Consider the following 16,731-nt stretch of genomic DNA (forward strand, 5'->3'; position numbering starts at 1 on the left):
GGCAGGCGCCAGAACCTCTCTATTCCCTCCGGAGCCTGAGCCCAACACCTCCTCACTGGGCACTACCCTGGGCCCCCCCACCACCACCACCTCTGTGGCCACTTTGTCTTCCCAAAAGACACATACCTCTGGGACCACCTTGGTCCCCACGTCTGCAGGGACTGAGTCCACAGCCTGTGAGCGTCGGTGTGCCTGGACAGACTGGATGGACCAGAGCTACCCAATGCCAGGGCCTTATGGGGGGGACTTTGAGACCTATGCTAACATCCGGGCAGCCGGTGGGTCTATCTGTGAGCAGCCTCTGGATCTGAAGTGTCGGGCTGAGGAGCTTCCCGACATACCCCTGCAGGACCTGGGCCAGGTGGTACACTGCCAGCGAGAGGTGGGCCTGGTGTGCCGGAACCAGGACCAGGGTGGTCAGATGTGCTTGAACTACCAGATCAGCTTGCTCTGCTGTGACAAGAGCTACTGCCCCAGCACGGTCATCACCACCTCCACCCCCACCATTGTCACAGGATCCTCCTCCACAGAGACCACAGAGGAGACCTCCACCCCCACCAGTGCGACAGGACCCTCCTCCACAGGGACCACAGAGGGGACCTCCATCCCCACCAGTGTGACTGGACCCTCCTCCACAGCGACCACAGAGGCGACCTCCACCCCCACCAGTGTGACTGGACCCTCCTCCACAGCAACCACGGAGGCGACCTCCACCCCCACCAGTGTGACTGGACCCTCCTCCACAGCGACCACCGTGAGGACCTCCACCCCCACCAGTGTGACTGGATCCTCCTCCACAGCAACCACTGAGAGGGTCTCCACCCCCACCATTGTGACAGGATCCTCCTCCACAGCGACCACGGAGGGGACCTCCATCCCCACCAGTGTGACAGGACCCTCCTCCACAGCGACCACCATGAGGACCTCCACCCCCACCAGTGTGACAGGACCCTCCTCCACAGCGACCACCGTGAGGACCTCCACCCCCACCAGTGTGACTGGACCCTCCTCCACAGCGACCACTGTGAGGACCACCACCCCCACCAGTGTGACTGGACCCTCCTCCACAGCGACCACTGAGAGGGTCTCCACCCCCACCATTGTGACAGGATCCTCCTCCACAGCGACCATGGAGGGGACCTCCATCCCCACCAGTGTGACAGGACCCTCCTCCACAGCGACCACCATGAGGACCTCCACCCCCACCAGTGTGACAGGACCCTCCTCCACAGCGACCACCGTGAGGACCTCCACCCCCACCAGTGTGACTGGACCCTCCTCCACAGCGACCACTGTGAGGACCTCCACCCCCACCAGTGTGACTGGACCCTCCTCCACAGCGACCACCGTGAGGACCTCCACCCCCACCAGTGTGACAGGACCTTCCTCCACAGTGATCACGGAGGGGACCTCCACCCCCACCAGTGTGACTGGACCCTCCTCCACAGCGACCACTGAGAGGACCTCCACCCCCACCATTGTGACAGGATCCTCCTCCACAGCGACCACCGTGAGGACCTCCACCCCCACCAGTGTGACTGGACCCTCCTCCACAGCGACCACCGTGAGGACCTCCACCCCCACCAGTGTGACAGGACCCTCCTCCACAGCGACCACCGTGAGGACCTCCACCCCCACCAGTGTGACTGGACCCTCCTCCACAGCGACCACCGTGAGGACCTCCACCCCCACCAGCGTGACAGGACCTTCCTCCACAGCTATCACGGAGGGGACCTCCACCCCCGCCAGTGTGACTGGACCCTCCTCCACAGCGACCACCGAGAGGGTCTCCACTCCCACCGTTGTGACAGGATCCTCCTCCACAGCAACCACGGAGGTGACCTCCACCCCCACCAGTGTGACTGGACCCTCCTCCACAGCGACCACCGTGAGGACCTCCACCCCCACCAGTGTGACAGGACCCTCCTCCACAGCGATCACGAAGAGGGTCTCCACCCCCACCATTGTGACTGGACCCTCCTCCACAGCGACCACGGAGGGGACCTCCACCCCCACCAGTGTGACTGGACCCTCCTCCACAGCGACCACTGAGAGGGTCTCCACCCCCACCATTGTGACAGGATCCTCCTCCACAGCGACCATGGAGGGGACCTCCATCCCCACCAGTGTGACAGGACCCTCCTCCACAGCGACCACCATGAGGACCTCCACCCCCACCAGTGTGACAGGACCCTCCTCCACAGCGACCACCGTGAGGACCTCCACCCCCACCAGTGTGACTGGACCCTCCTCCACAGCGACCACTGTGAGGACCACCACCCCCACCAGTGTGACTGGACCCTCCTCCACAGCGACCACTGAGAGGGTCTCCACCCCCACCATTGTGACAGGATCCTCCTCCACAGCGACCATGGAGGGGACCTCCATCCCCACCAGTGTGACAGGACCCTCCTCCACAGCGACCACCATGAGGACCTCCACCCCCACCAGTGTGACAGGACCCTCCTCCACAGCGACCACCGTGAGGACCTCCACCCCCACCAGTGTGACTGGACCCTCCTCCACAGCGACCACTGTGAGGACCTCCACCCCCACCAGTGTGACTGGACCCTCCTCCACAGCGACCACCGTGAGGACCTCCACCCCCACCAGTGTGACAGGACCTTCCTCCACAGTGATCACGGAGGGGACCTCCACCCCCACCAGTGTGACTGGACCCTCCTCCACAGCGACCACTGAGAGGACCTCCACCCCCACCATTGTGACAGGATCCTCCTCCACAGCGACCACCGTGAGGACCTCCACCCCCACCAGTGTGACTGGACCCTCCTCCACAGCGACCACCGTGAGGACCTCCACCCCCACCAGTGTGACAGGACCCTCCTCCACAGCGACCACCGTGAGGACCTCCACCCCCACCAGTGTGACTGGACCCTCCTCCACAGCGACCACCGTGAGGACCTCCACCCCCACCAGCGTGACAGGACCTTCCTCCACAGCTATCACGGAGGGGACCTCCACCCCCGCCAGTGTGACTGGACCCTCCTCCACAGCGACCACCGAGAGGGTCTCCACTCCCACCGTTGTGACAGGATCCTCCTCCACAGCAACCACGGAGGTGACCTCCACCCCCACCAGTGTGACTGGACCCTCCTCCACAGCGACCACCGTGAGGACCTCCACCCCCACCAGTGTGACAGGACCCTCCTCCACAGCGATCACGAAGAGGGTCTCCACCCCCACCATTGTGACTGGACCCTCCTCCACAGCGACCACGGAGGGGACCTCCACCCCCACCAGTGTGACTGGACCCTCCTCCACAGCGACCACTGAGAGGGTCTCCACCCCCACCATTGTGACAGGATCCTCCTCCACAGCAACTACGGAGGTGACCTCCACCCCCACCAGTGTGACTGGACCCTCCTCCACAGCGACCACCATGAGGACCTCCACCCCCACCAGTGTGACAGGACCCTCCTCCACAGCGACCACCGTGAGGACCTCCACCCCCACCAGTGTGACTGGACCCTCCTCCACAGCGACCACCGTGAGGACCTCCACCCCCACCAGTGTGACTGGACCCTCCTCCACAGTGATCACGGAGGGGACCTCCACCCCCACCAGTGTGACTGGACCCTCCTCCACAGCGACCACCGTGAGGACCTCCACCCCCACCAGTGTGACTGGACCCTCCTCCACAGCGACCACTGAGAGGGTCTCCACCCCGACCAGTGTGACAGGACCCTCCTCCACAGCGACCACGGAGGCGACCTCCACCCCCACCAGTGTGACAGGACCCTCCTCCACAGCGACCTCAGAAAGTGTCTCCACCCCCACAAGTGTGACAGCTCCCTTCTCCATGGGGACCACCGAGAGGTTCTCCACTCCCAGCAGTGTGACAGAACCCTCCTCCACAGCTACCACAGAGAGGGTCTCCACCCCCACCAGTGTTACTGGACCATCTTCCATGGTGACCACGGAGAGGACCTCCACCCCCACCAGGGTGACAGGACCCTCCTCCATGGGGACCACCGATAGGGTCTCCCTCTCTAGTCCCTCTGCCTTCCCGGGGTCCTCACCCATGACCACCAAGCCAGGCTTGTCCAGTATCTCACCCACCTCCTCCTTATCGACTACTCCTGGGTCTCCACCCACTACCCCCTCGTGGTCCTCAGAGACTTCTGGCAGCCTGATGCCCTCCGTTGTTTCCCCAACCTCTCCTGCCTCCACCACATCCTGCCTTTGCCACGCCTTTGGGAAGTTCTTCCTACCAGGTATGTGAAGGAGCACCACCTCCTGCAGACCTCCCCCCTGGTATTTGGTTACCTTGATTGTGTCCTCATACCCTTTTGCCCCACCCTGGCTGACCTGTTGTCTGTGACCTTGTAGGGGACATTGTCTACAACAAGACAGATGGGGCAGGCTGCCCGTTCTTAGCCATCTGCAACCAGCGCTGTGACCTTGACCGCTTCCAGGGCGCCTGCACCACCTCCTCACCCCCAGGGACCTCAGCCTCTGTGCCCCCAACCACCACAATTGTCGGCTGTGATCGCACAATCCCTCCTCGAGAGGTGTGCCTCCCGCCTCCACCATGACCTGCCTGGCCTGTCCATGCACACGGGGCTCCGGGCACCCATCAAGGCTGATGGCACAACCCCCAGCTTTCAGTGGCCACTGCACGGGTCGCTCTGGCTGGAGGAAGGCACACAGGGTCCGAGCCCAGCCAGGAGGCAGCAGCCGCCCTGCCCCAGGCGGGGGGTTCCTGCGGCTGAGGTGGGGGCAGTGAGAAGGGGTCCTGCCAGCCCACCCCATGAGTGCTGCGCTGTCTCTCGCAGGTGAATGAGTCCTGGTTCCTGGACGACTGCACGGTGGCCCGTTGTGAAGGTGACAACCGTATCATCCTGCTGGGACCACGGCCGATGAAGAGCCTCACCTGCGTGAACGGGCACCTGCCAGTGAAGGTGCAGAACCAGAGCCATCCCTGTGTCTACCATTACGAGTGCGAGTGTGAGTGCCCGCCCTTGGTTCTGGGTGGGGGGGTTGGCGGTGTTTGAGACGGGCACATGCCCCCCACGCCCTAGGCCTGGGGCCGCTGGGCCCATCCCCATCAGGCTTGATGGTTTGAAGGGACCTGGGGGGTCTCTGAGGGCAGGGAGAGTAGGGCTGGAGGTGAGGAGCCCCGAGGGGGTCGCGTCCTGCGGGTCCTGAGCAGCTTTCAGGGCAGAACAGCACGTGGGAGGAGGTGGGTGGTCTTACAGTCCTTACAGCTGAAACGAACGACCCCCCCAGCCAGGCATCTTAAAACAGCAGGAGTTGATTCTCGTGGTCCTAGAGGCCAGAAGTCTGAGATCGAGGAGTCACAGGGACCGAGCTGTCCCCAAAGCTTTAAAGTTGGGGTGTCCTGCCTGGCCCTCCAGACTCGGGGCCCTGGGTGCACATAGGCTGTGGCCCCATCTCTACCCAGTCATCATGCAGCTTCTTCCCTGTCTCTTAGAAGGACCTTGTCACTGGATTGAGTGTTACCCTGGTCATCCAGGATGACCTCCCCCGACAAGCCCTCACTTAATCACAGCTGCAGAGACCCTCCTTCCCCCAAAGGAGGTCACATCCACAGGCTCTGGGACCCCCATCCAACCGGGTCCACTCGTGTCCTGAAGGAGAGATGGAGGCCCCCGGGGCTGAGCGACCCCCAAGGTGGTAGCTTCGGGTGGCAGTGGGTAAGGCCCGTCCATGCCCGCAGGCGTCTGCAGCGGCTGGGGGGGCACCCACTATGAGACCTTCGACGGCACCTCCTACTCCTTCCTGGACAACTGCACCTACGTCCTTGTGCGCGAGATCCAGCCGCGCCACGGCAACCTCCGCATCCTGCTGCACAACCGCTTCTGCGAGGCCGCCGCCCACTGCCCCCGCGCCCTGAGCATCCACTACCAGTCCATGGACATCGTCCTCACCACCACCACTGGCGCCGGCGCGCAGGAGGAAAGCCTGGTGAGTGCGGGCGGCAGAGCGGCGCTGGCTGGTCCCGTGGTTGGGGTGCCCTGGTGCACAGAGATCACGTTCCCCCCACCCTCCCCAAGAGGGCCTCGGGGGCCTCAGGGAAGGCAGAGGGCACACCGGGGCTTGGGGTCCTGAGCGTGGTGACTCCAGAGAGAGCAGGGAAAGGGCATGGGGGGTGCCCGAGGCCAAGAGCACCCGGGACCCAAACACACCGACTCTGACCCCGGCCCGAGGCAGGCATCTGCTCTTCAGGGTGTGGGTGCCAAGGAGGGTGCCCAGCACCTGGGAGGACAGCCCCGAAGGCAGGCCCGTGGCCCCCGTCACGGGTCCCCCGGTCACGCCCCCAGATCCTGTTGGACCAAACGCGGGTGAGGCAGAGCTTCAGCAAGAACGGCGTGACCGTGACCCTGACCGGGGCCACCGGGATGCGCGTCGATATTCCCGCCATCAGCGTCAGCATCACCTTCAACGGGCGGGTCTTCCAGGCCCGGCTCTCGTACAGCCGCTTCAATCACAACACCGAGGGCCAGTGCGGTGAGCGGGGACTGCAGGACGTCTGCAGGGGCGGCGAGGGGCCGGCATCACCGCTGCGGGCGCACCCCCCTGGAGGGCCCCAGATGCACACCCGGCCCCCGCACCTGCCCCGGGCGGGAAGCCCTGTTTGATAGCTGAGCAGTTGCTAGGGAGGTTGGGGGTGAAGTGGGAAGGCGAGGATGGTCCCGTGCGCGTCCCCACTTGAACCCGCCCTCCACAGGCACCTGTACCAACAACCGCAGGGACGAGTGTCGCCAGCCGGATGGCACCATAGCCCGCAGCTGCCGGGACATGGCCCGGTCCTGGCTGGTCTCCGACGGCAGTGAGGAGGGCTGCGGGGTGCCCACCAGCCTGCCCCCAACCACCAGCATGACAGGAACCAGCACGCCTGCCATCCACCCGTCGTGCCCCCCGGAACCCCTCTGCGACCTGATGCTGAGCCCGTGAGTCCTTGGCCTGGGCCGGGTGGCGGTGGCGGGGGGCGGCGCCATCACCCCGAAGGGCCTCCGCTCCAGCCCCTAATGGGCCCTGTCTGCAGGGTCTTCGCCGGGTGCCACAGCCTCATCCCGCCTGGCCCGTACTTCAACGCCTGTGTCAGTGACAGCTGCTGGCCTGGCCGCGGCCGCGGGGTGCTCTGCCAGAGCCTGGAGGCCTACGCAGAGCTCTGCCGCTCCCGGGGCATCTGCCCCGACTGGCGCAATGCCACCCACGGGCTATGCGGTGAGTCGGGCGTGGCCGCCGGGGGCCCTGGTCTCCTTGGCCCGCTTGACACCTGTCTGTGTGCCCCCAGACCTCACCTGCCCGCCCGCCAAGGTGTACAAGCCGTGTGGCCCTGTGCAGCCGGAGTCCTGCGACTCCAGGTGAGCCCCGCCGACAGGGAGAGAGCGGTGGGGACAGCGGGCCTCCCAGGCCGGCCCGGAGGACCTCATGGGGAGCCAGGAGGAGACCCACGAGGCTCCAGGACCTCAGCCCCAGATCTCGGGGGTGCCCTTCCCCCACCCGACCTCCGACCCCAGACCCGAGGTTGACCCCAGGCCTGCGCCGTGCCCACTGCCCTCACCCTCAGTCTGCCCTTATCGCCTTGCAGGAGCCAGAGCCTGCTGAGCACTGGGCTGGCAGAGGGCTGCTTCTGTCCCGACGGCCACCTCCTCTTCAACTCCCACAGGGACATCTGTGTGCCCGAGTGCCGTAAGCACCCCGCGCCCGGCCCGCCCAGCCCGCCCAGCCCTGCCAGCGGCACAGCATGGCCTGGAGCCTTCCTGAGCCCCCTCCTAAGTGACCCCCTCAAGCTCTCCAGGGGCTTCTGCCCCAAGCAAGGAGACGAGGTCTCCGTTGGGGGAGGGGGTGGCCAGGCCGGCTGGGCCCCAACGCCATCGCTCCCACTGACCTCCTTCTCCCCGTTCTTGCCTCGCAGCCTGTGTGGGACCGGACGGGCTTCCCAAATTCGTGAGTGCTCTGCCCTCAGCGGCCTGACTCCTCGCTTGAGCGGAAGGAGGGGGGCGTCCCCCTCTTGGGGTCCCGGCTCTGCCCGGGGTCGGGCAGCAGGGCGGGTGCGGGTGTGGCACACCCAGGTGTGAGCCGCGTCAGCCTCACGGCTGCTCCTGGGACGGGGGGCCGGGGCCGAGCCGGCGTGCTGAGGCCCGGGGCCCGACCTGCTGCTGGACGCGACCCCAGAGGCCAGGGCGCCACCCGGGAGCCCTGGGGGACCCTGACCTGCTCTGTTGCAGCCTGGAGAGCGGTGGCTCAGCAACTGCCAGGACTGCGTGTGTGACCAGGGCTCCGTGTCAGTGCAGTGCACGCCCGTGGTGTGCCCGGCCCTAGACCAGCCGCGGGAATGCGGCCGGGCCGGCTTCGTGGCTGTGAGCAGGCCTCTGGAGGACAACCCGTGCTGCATGGAGACTCTGTGTGGTGAGGCCTGCACCCCAGTGGGCGGGTGGGGTGAGGACAGTGTTTGGCACAGGCCACCTGGCCGGCAGGGCAGGAGTGCCTCGGGGTCCTGTGGCTGGGCTGAGGCTGGACCCCGAGGGCTGGGGGGCTCTCGGTCCTTCACTTTTCCACCTAAAAATGAAGCTGGTGGCCTCTAGTGTCCTTGGTACCAGGCAGGGTCTTGGGGAAGACCGGGGAGGTGGCAAAGTGTGGCCCAGAAGGGCCGCAGAGAGCCATCAACTCCTGTGGAAAGGACCTGTCTGGTCCAGCGTGGGGCGGTGTTACCCTGGGAGCCACAGTAGCGGGAGGAGGGGGGCAGGGGCACCCAGGCAGCCCCCCGACTCTCCTGCAGTCTGCAATACGAGCACGTGCCCCCAGAGCCCACCTGCATGTGGGCTGGGAGAGAAGCTGGCCCGTACCCAGGTGGAGGACAGCTGCTGCCCCACCTTCAGCTGCCGTGAGTCCCTGGGCCAGGGGGGCGGTGGGGCTGGGGCTGGGGTCCGCCCGGCAGGCGCTCACCCCCACCTCTCCTTCCAGTGCCTCTGCTGTGCACCTTCAACGGCACGTTCTACGGGGTAAGGGCTCTGCGGCCAGGCAGTCGGTGTGGAGGGTGGGCTCCGGGCTCTGCACGTCCTCTGAGGACACCAGTGCCCCTCTAGCCGTGACAGCGGGTGGGTCGAGGCTCTGGGCCCTTCGGAGGCAGCTGCTGTCGAGAGCCGCTGGGAGCTTAGCTTCGGGCTCTCCTAGCAAGAGCTTCGGGGCAGGACTGCCTGCCCCTCCCACCTGCCCCGGGGTCCCCGCTGCCCTGGTCTGTGCTCAGCCAGGGTCACGTCCGTGATCCCATGTGAAGAGGAAGGAGACTGCTCTGTGGGTCTCACGGGCACAGGGAGGTGTCCTGGCCCTGGTGCCCCCTCAGGGTCACCTCCCCTCACCCTGTCCACTGCAGGTCGGTGCGACCTTCCCAGGGGTCACTCCGTGCCACACGTGCACCTGTCTGTCCAAGGACAGCGAGGACCCGACTGTGTGGTGTGAGGAGGAGGCCTGCAACACCACCTGCCTCCAGGTGAGGCTGGGCTGGGCCCCTGGGGTGTCCCTTCACCAGACCCTGGGCCCCCGGGAGGGCCTCCAGCTGTCTTCGCTGAGGCTTTTTCTTCCCAAAGGAGAGAGTGAGGCAGGAGGGTGGGGCATGGGGCCTTGGGTGGGGGCCAGACCTGTAGGCTGCTGGGATTGAGTTCCCGGAGGGCCGAAGTGGAGAAGGTGCTGGGAGCAGGGGTGAGGCTAAGAGGGGACCCTGGGGCTAGGCAGGGGCATGCCTCACAGAGGAAAGGGGGTGCCAAGGAGGCCAGCCCTGGGCCCTGGGGTGGACGGGAGCACAGGGGGCCTGCATGTGGGACAGTGCCCACCCCTCGGGGTGGGCGGGAGCGCAGGGGGCTGGGTGTGGGACGTGCCCACCCCTCGGGGTGGGCAGGAGAGCAGGGGGCTGTGTGTGGGACGTGCCCACCCCTAGGGTGGGCGGGAGTGCAGGGGGGCTGTGTATGGGACGTGCCCACCCCTGGGGTGGGCGGGAGAGTAGGGGGCTGCGTGTGAGACGTGCCCACCCCTCTGCCCAGGGCTTTCAGTACTCCACGGTGGCCGGGCAGTGCTGTGGGGAGTGCGTGCAGACCTCCTGCCTCGCACCGGACGGCCAGCTGGTTCAGGTAAGGGAGCACTCAGTCTCAGCCTCTGCCCTGCAGAGACCCTCCTGGCCAGCTCCTCTCCGCCCACCAGGTAATCCCCAGCCCGGTCCCCACCCATTCTCCCCCTCGCTTTCATTCCAGCTCAACGAGACCTGGGTCAACAGCCTCGTGGACAACTGCACGGAGTACCACTGCCAGGCCAGGGACGGACCCCCTATGCTGATCCCAACGCCTGTGGTCTGCCCCGACGTGTCCACCTGCAAGGTGTGTGTCTGGGACTCAGGCTAGCCAGGCTGGCCTCCTGGCAAAGAAGCCCCGCCCACATCACAGCCCACACCCACCCATTCCCAGAGTCCATCACCAGAGGCCCCGTCCACCCAACAAGAGCCCCGCCCTCTCCAGTCCCACCCACCCACCCAGGAGCCCCGCCCACCCTCTAGGGAGCCCCGCCCACTCCAGCCCTACCTCTGCTCCCTCTGCCCGCAGGGCATTCTCAAGAAAATCGGCTGCTGCTACTCTTGTGTGCAAACCGGTAAGTCGAGGCTCACCTTCCTGCCTGTCAGCGCCGTCAGCTCCGCCCACTGACTCCTCCCGAAGTTGCCCGCCCCCGCCAGAACCCCACCCTGAGCGGGAGGTTATGTGGGTCCTCGGAGACCTGCCGCCACTGCCTTTCCTCTGCGCAGACACTTGCCAGGTCCACACCAGCATGACGGTCCTGCGACACCGGGGCTGCGTCACCCAGGCCGCCGTCAATGTCTCTTTCTGCGAGGGCTCTTGCCCGGAAGTGTCCCGGTGAGCCGCCCATGCCCTCCACCCCTGCCCCAGACACGCGGTCACCACCCGGTGCCCCATGTGGCCTGTCCTTGGAGGGACACCCTGCGCTGGGCCTGAGGCCGGAGGGCCCTTGCGACAGGGAAGAGGGAAGGGTCGCCCAGCGGGGCTGCACAACCCTGAGCCTCCCCGACCCCCGGAGCCAGGCCTGGGACAGCTGGATAGGGCCACGAGGGTCAGAGCACCAGGGCGACCACCAGGTCTGCCCGCGTTCGGGCCGGGCAGAGTCAGCGCCTTCCCTGAGCAGGACTGTCAGGGCAGAGCTGCTGGCAGAGTCCACCCCCCAGAAACCCAAGCCACGGCCCGCTGTGAGGCCAGGCAGGAGAGGCAGGAGGAAGGGTCCAGACCTGGCTGGGCGGCCCAGGGCAGGTTCCCAGAGGAGGGGCCTGCCATCGTCGGCAAGTTTGAGGAGCTGGTTTGGGAAAGAAAGGGGCCTGGCTGGAGAAGGCTGGGGTTCTCAGTGACCCAGAGCACTGTCCAGGCCAGTACAGAGCAGCCCTGTGCACTCAGGGAACCGGCCACTGTCTCCAGACCCCCGAGAGACCAGGAGCCGGGCGGTCTGGGTGGGCGGGGAGGTCCTGAGGGCCGTGCGTCTGCAGGTACTCCATGGAGGCGCAGGCCAGGCAGTGCCACTGCACCTGCTGCCAGGAGACCAGGAGCCACCAGGAGGTGGTGACCATGCAGTGCCCCGACGGGACGGCCTTCCAGCACAGCTACACCCACGTGGATGAGTGCAGCTGCGTTCCGGCCTGCACGTCCTCGCCCCAGGCTCTCGAGGATAGCACACCCACCTTCCCGCTCTTGGGGTCCACCACTGTCTGACGTTCTGCGCCCCACAGGCACCCCACCACTGTGGAAACCACAGGTGCCCATGCACACCTTCCACGGGTACCACTGCCCCCGCCCTCTTTGCACCTGCCCCGGTGGAACCTGGGCCCTGCAGTGGGGGTCAGCTTGAGGAGGAGCCCAGCGGGGTCTGCCCTCAGAGCCCCTCGCGCCTGTTTGGCCACCTCCCTGGCCATCAGGGTCAGATGACCCTCATCTGAAACAGGGGCACACCCAGGCTCGACTCCAGCCGGTGTTTTAGGAGGACGCCGTGGAGAAAAACCGCACACCCCCCGCTGTGCTCGGGTTCCCACCGCAGCCTCTGTGCCCCTCAAAGCCCTCGGGGCACAGACCCCCACTGGCTACCTCCTGCAGCGAACCACAGACTGAGGCCGGGCCAGGCGAGGCCGGCTGCCTCCAGGGAGCTGCGTCAGGCAGGCTGGACCCTGGTCTGAGGCTATGAGGGCCAAGGGGCAGGCCAGGGAGGGGTTGACCCCCACAGCACCCTCTGCACATCCAGCCCGTCTTGCAAATAAATGCCGAGCATCACATACACTTCCTGGTCCTGGTGTCTCTTCCCGCCAACTGTGTCCCTGGGCTCTCCCCACCGTCGCGGGCCGTGCTGTCTCTGAACCCCGCCCCTCAGGCTCTTGCTGGAACCCCCGGGAGGGGCGGGCGGAGCAGGCGGCAAGGAGGTCCCCAGGGTCAGTCTCAGGCTGTGGGAGTATCAGGCCCAGTCGGGGTGGCCCGAGGGCTCAGAAACACTGTCACCATGATTTCAAACACAAAGGGTTTAGAAGGAAGTTGTTCACAGGTGCAAAGACTGGATGAGCCTTTGCGGGGTGGGGGGGGTGTCGCAGTGTGTCCACGCAGGAAGCCCTCCCCGCGCTGTCTGCACCTCCTGCAGGCACTTGTCACAGGCCAGCCTGCCCCGTCTCTGACCCTCACGTCTCCTCTCCACCGAGGGCAGGGGTCTCTGCCTTTCTTTTCCACTGCTCCATCCTGAGTGGTGAACGCGGTCTGCAGCGGGCAGGGCAGGACGGATGAGCTGGGTGCGAGGGGCAGGTGGCAGGCCCGGCCTGACCACACCCGCGTGGCACGGGCACCTCCCTGACAGGCAGGGGAGGCTGCCTCGTGGAGGGCAAGGCGGCCCTCGTGGAGGGCAAGGCGGCCCTGGCTGCAGCCAAGCAAGGCTGGTGGGTGAGAGGAGGGTCTTCCAGGCCTCCCACATCACAGGGCCCGCCTCCGCGCTGAGTGCAGCTGCCCCCCAAGGGCTGCGGCCCTCAGCTCCCAGGGAGGGTGGGGACTGGGGTCTCTTTGTGGCCTCTCCTGCTCAGATTGCCAAGGTCAAGTCAGGGCAGGCCCCCCAGGCACTGGGCTGGAAACGGTCCAGCAGGGCTGACAAGGTTACGGACTGCGGGTGGGACTGGCGGCCCCTCCCCCCGGCCACCACTGGGGTCTGTGCACGCCCCCGTCTCAGTCTGATTTCCTGGGCGACTGTGACTGGCTCCTGCCCTGGCCTTAGTCTCTTAATTCATGTGTGAAACAGCAGCATTCCCTATACTTCAGTCCTTCTCAAGGCACAGCGGCTTCCTTAAACCCATGTACCTCTTCCAGAACTAAGCATGTTTTCAAGGTACCTGAGGAGTGTCATGTGACACAGACCAGAGCTCATGCGTGTGAAGTGTTTTTAACATCGCAGACCGTAGCTCACGCGTGTGAACTGTCTTCGCTCATCGCAGACCAGAGCTCACGCGTGTGAAGTGTCTTCACTGTCCAGAGACTGGGGCTCATGCGTGTGAACTGTTTTCGCGCTCCCGAAATCGGAGCTCACCTTGGAGATGAGGACGCTGACGTCCCCTGCGGGCTTGCTCCCTGCCTGGCTAGAGTGAAGGAAGCTGAGCTCAAGCTGGAGTTGGGACAGGCCTGCAGGCTCAGCTCTCCCGCCCCCAGGGTGTTGCTGGTCACCCCAAATGGGAACACGCAGGAAGGCATTGCTCATTCCCATCCGGCAGAAGGAAGCTTCCCTCCACTTTCTGCAGCCCAGCCAGAGACCGCAGAGGCCCAGCCCCCAGAAGCCTCCTTACTTTGGACTCCCAGCTCCTCCAAAGGACTCTGGTTGTCACAGCCCCTCCCAGCTCCCCCTTTTCCCTTCCTTGATCTCTGGATTTGCCTGTGGTCCACCACTGCTCACATATCCTGAGCTGCAATTCCTGAATAAACTCACTTTTGCTGGTGAAATAACTGGCTGTGTTGTTATTAGAGTCGCTGGGCAAGCTGGCCCCATCTCTCTCCAGAGATGGTAAACCCAGAGTCACTGAGGGAGCACTGAGAGATGAAGCATCCGCCGCTGGGTCCCTGTGCACGGGGCCCTGGGACGGACAGGTGCTGCCGCTCAGCCCGCGGCCGCTCTGCAGTCTCATCTTGCTCCAGGCACGTCCCAGGCTGGCCATGTGCAGTCCTGAGTCAGGCACCCCCCCCCAACCCTTGTGTCTCCCTGACCCATCAGGGGGGCCCCGGGCACCCTCATCTGCCTGGTGTCACAGGCCCACCTGGACCCCCGTGAACTTCGGCAGCTCGGGTGGACCCAGCTCTGCCTCCAGGCTCACCAGGGCTGGGCCAAGAGCCTAGACGGATACTGGAGGCTCCCATGTGATCCATGACAGACCTTTTTCTTTCATGAGAATTTTATTATTTTATTTTAGGTCTTCTGTGTGGCATAGGGAATTTTAGATCCTCGACCAGGGATCAAACCCACACCCTCTGCAGTGGAAGTGCAGAGTCTTAACCACTGGCCCACCAGGAAGCCCCTGAAGATTATGTCTGAAAATAAAAATGGAAGCGCTAATGAGGATAAATCACTCTCGTCAGCACAGGGAAGACAGCCCTGAAGGCCCAGCTCTGTGCTCTGGGAGCCCCTGCACCAGGGGCCCGTCTCCAGCAGGTGCCCCACCCTCAGGGCCACGGTGGGCAGGGGCCCGGACGAGCCCCAAATCCCTCCTGCTGTCGTTCGTCCCACAAGGGCTGACCGAGTCCTGCCATGCGGGCAGAAGCTTGCGCCTCCTCCCCAGAGCGTCCAGCAACCCAGCTGAAAGCAGAGGAAGAAGGGGGGCGTCCAGATGACCCACGAGAGAGGGGCTGGGTGTGGGGAGGGTGGGTGTCGTGAGCGGGCTGGGAAGCTGCACGGGGCCCTGGGGTGGGCCCATCTGCTGCGGGGGCCAGGAGGGGTCAGGAGCCCGCAGGGGGCGGCAGACTCAGCAGCAGGCCTCCCGAGCCCCAGCGACGCTGCTCCCGCGTCCCGGGGTCTTCCTTGCAGCATCAGGTCCGGGCAAGGGTCCAGTGCCCGTGCATTGCCCTAGCGCTCAGGGGATGCGGGGAAACCTAGAAGGACCAGAGCCGCTGCTGGGCACCGGGCCCGCGCGTGCGTCTCCAGAGTTCTTGGCGGGAAGGGAGGGGCCTCCAGAGGACGGGCGGCCGGCCTGCAGCCAAGGGCAGTGGGTCTGAGCCTAAATGGGAGGGTGGCAGCATCGCCACCCAGGGAGCCCCACGGGGGAGCGGGGATCTGCGATGGGCACCGTCGGAGCCACCACAGCGGCGGGGCCAGTTGGCCCCCCTGCCCATGACTGAGGGGGGTCAGCGTGCAGGCTGCAGCAGCTGAGGTGTGGGTGACAGAGGGCTGGGGAGGCATCTCGGGGGCCTGACAAGCCCTGAACCTGGTCGGGGGACTGGCTGCGGGATGGGGGCCAGGCCATGACCCGGAGCAGTGCCAAGGGCAGACCCAGCTTGTGGAATTTTGGAGCCCATGCCAGGCCGCGTGAGCCCAGAAGGGCCCTCGGGGGATGGAGGGGATCCGTGAGGTTTGGCTTTCCGTGCCGGGGCCCGGGGATGCACAGACACACCACGGGCAGCCGGCCCGTGGAGACCCAGAGCGGCGGACCAGCAGGTCCCTCCCGGGGCGGGGGGCACGCGCCCGAGACCAGGGGGACTCCCCCCGCTGAGGAGCCGTCCTGCGGCCTACTCCCAGGTAGGGGCGTCCTGGAGAACCACACACAGGACAACAGAGAACAGAGCGGCCAGTGCTCTGTGGGCTGGAGCCAGTGACCAGGCTCTGACCTCGGGAAGCCCAGCCAGACACCAGAGCTGGGCTCCGTGCACACTCTTGAGCTCCATGGACACACTCCAAGCTCCGTGCACACTCTGAGCCCCGTGCTGACACTCTCAGCCCCGTGCACACACTCCAGGCCCCGTGCACACACTCTGAGCCCCGTGCTCACACTCCAGGCCCCGTGCTCACACTCCAGGCCCCGTGCACACACTCTCAGCCCCGTGCTCACACTCCAAGCCCTGTGCTCACACTCGGCCCCGTGCTCACACTCCAGGCTCCGTGCTCACACTCCAGGCTCCGTGCACACTCGGCCCCGTGCTCACACGCTCGGCCCCGTGCTCACACTCCAGGCCCCGTGCACACTGAGCCCCCTGCTCACACTCCAGGCCCTGTGCACACACTCTCAGCCCCGTGCTCACACTCTCAGCCCCGTGCTCACACTCTCAGCCCCGTGCTCACACTCTCAGCCCCGTGCTCACACTCTCAGCCCCGTGCTCACACTCCAGGCCCCGTGCTCACACTCCAGGCCCCGTGCTCACACTCCAGGCCCCGTGCTCACACTCTCAGCCCCGTGCTCACACTCCAGGCCCCGTGCTCACACTCTCAGCCCCGTGCTCACACTCCAGGCCCCGTGCTCACACTCTCAGCCCCGTGCTCACACTCTCAGCCCCGTGCTCACACTCTCAGCCTTGTGCTCACACTCCAGGCCCCATGCTCACACTCCAGGCTCCCGGGCAGAGTCCAGCCTCTGCCCTGCGCCTTCACTCAGTAGTCTGCTGGTGAGCTTACTGTGACCGTTTCATCACCGGCTTATTACAAGCCAAATTAAAACAGAACAAAACCAGTAAACTCTCTTTGAAGGACTGGACTTCTCTG

General features: G+C 65.6%; 1 protein-coding gene across 1 annotated transcript in view; it reads left to right on the forward strand.

Annotated features, from left to right (window-relative positions):
• MUC5B (mucin 5B, oligomeric mucus/gel-forming) overlaps positions 1–12,305 on the forward strand; it is a 38,000-nt gene extending 25,695 nt beyond the window's left edge. Inside the window, 29 exon segments of the mRNA XM_081536577.1 lie at positions 542–3,095; positions 3,098–3,228; positions 3,230–3,419; positions 3,422–3,557; positions 3,559–3,676; positions 3,679–3,768; positions 3,770–3,964; positions 4,139–4,235; positions 4,351–4,532; positions 4,797–4,968; positions 5,702–5,949; positions 6,306–6,492; positions 6,713–6,935; positions 7,031–7,212; positions 7,283–7,352; positions 7,580–7,680; positions 7,907–7,938; positions 8,220–8,400; positions 8,771–8,875; positions 8,956–8,993; positions 9,365–9,481; positions 10,029–10,115; positions 10,236–10,358; positions 10,581–10,626; positions 10,778–10,878; positions 11,436–11,479; positions 11,525–11,693; positions 11,765–11,867; positions 12,016–12,305. Of these exon segments, the coding sequence (XP_081392703.1) occupies positions 542–3,095; positions 3,098–3,228; positions 3,230–3,419; positions 3,422–3,557; positions 3,559–3,676; positions 3,679–3,768; positions 3,770–3,964; positions 4,139–4,235; positions 4,351–4,532; positions 4,797–4,968; positions 5,702–5,949; positions 6,306–6,492; positions 6,713–6,935; positions 7,031–7,212; positions 7,283–7,352; positions 7,580–7,680; positions 7,907–7,938; positions 8,220–8,400; positions 8,771–8,875; positions 8,956–8,993; positions 9,365–9,481; positions 10,029–10,115; positions 10,236–10,358; positions 10,581–10,626; positions 10,778–10,878; positions 11,436–11,479; positions 11,525–11,693; positions 11,765–11,867; positions 12,016–12,140 (6,147 nt within the window). The 3' untranslated portion in view covers positions 12,141–12,305.
• The last annotated feature ends 4,426 nt before the right edge of the window (positions 12,306–16,731 follow it).

The sequence above is a fragment of the Giraffa tippelskirchi genome, chromosome 10 (assembly GCF_054371585.1).
Source record: "Giraffa tippelskirchi isolate mGirTip1 chromosome 10, T2T-mGirTip1v1.2.pri, whole genome shotgun sequence".
NCBI classification, from domain to species: Eukaryota; Metazoa; Chordata; class Mammalia; order Artiodactyla; family Giraffidae; genus Giraffa; species Giraffa tippelskirchi.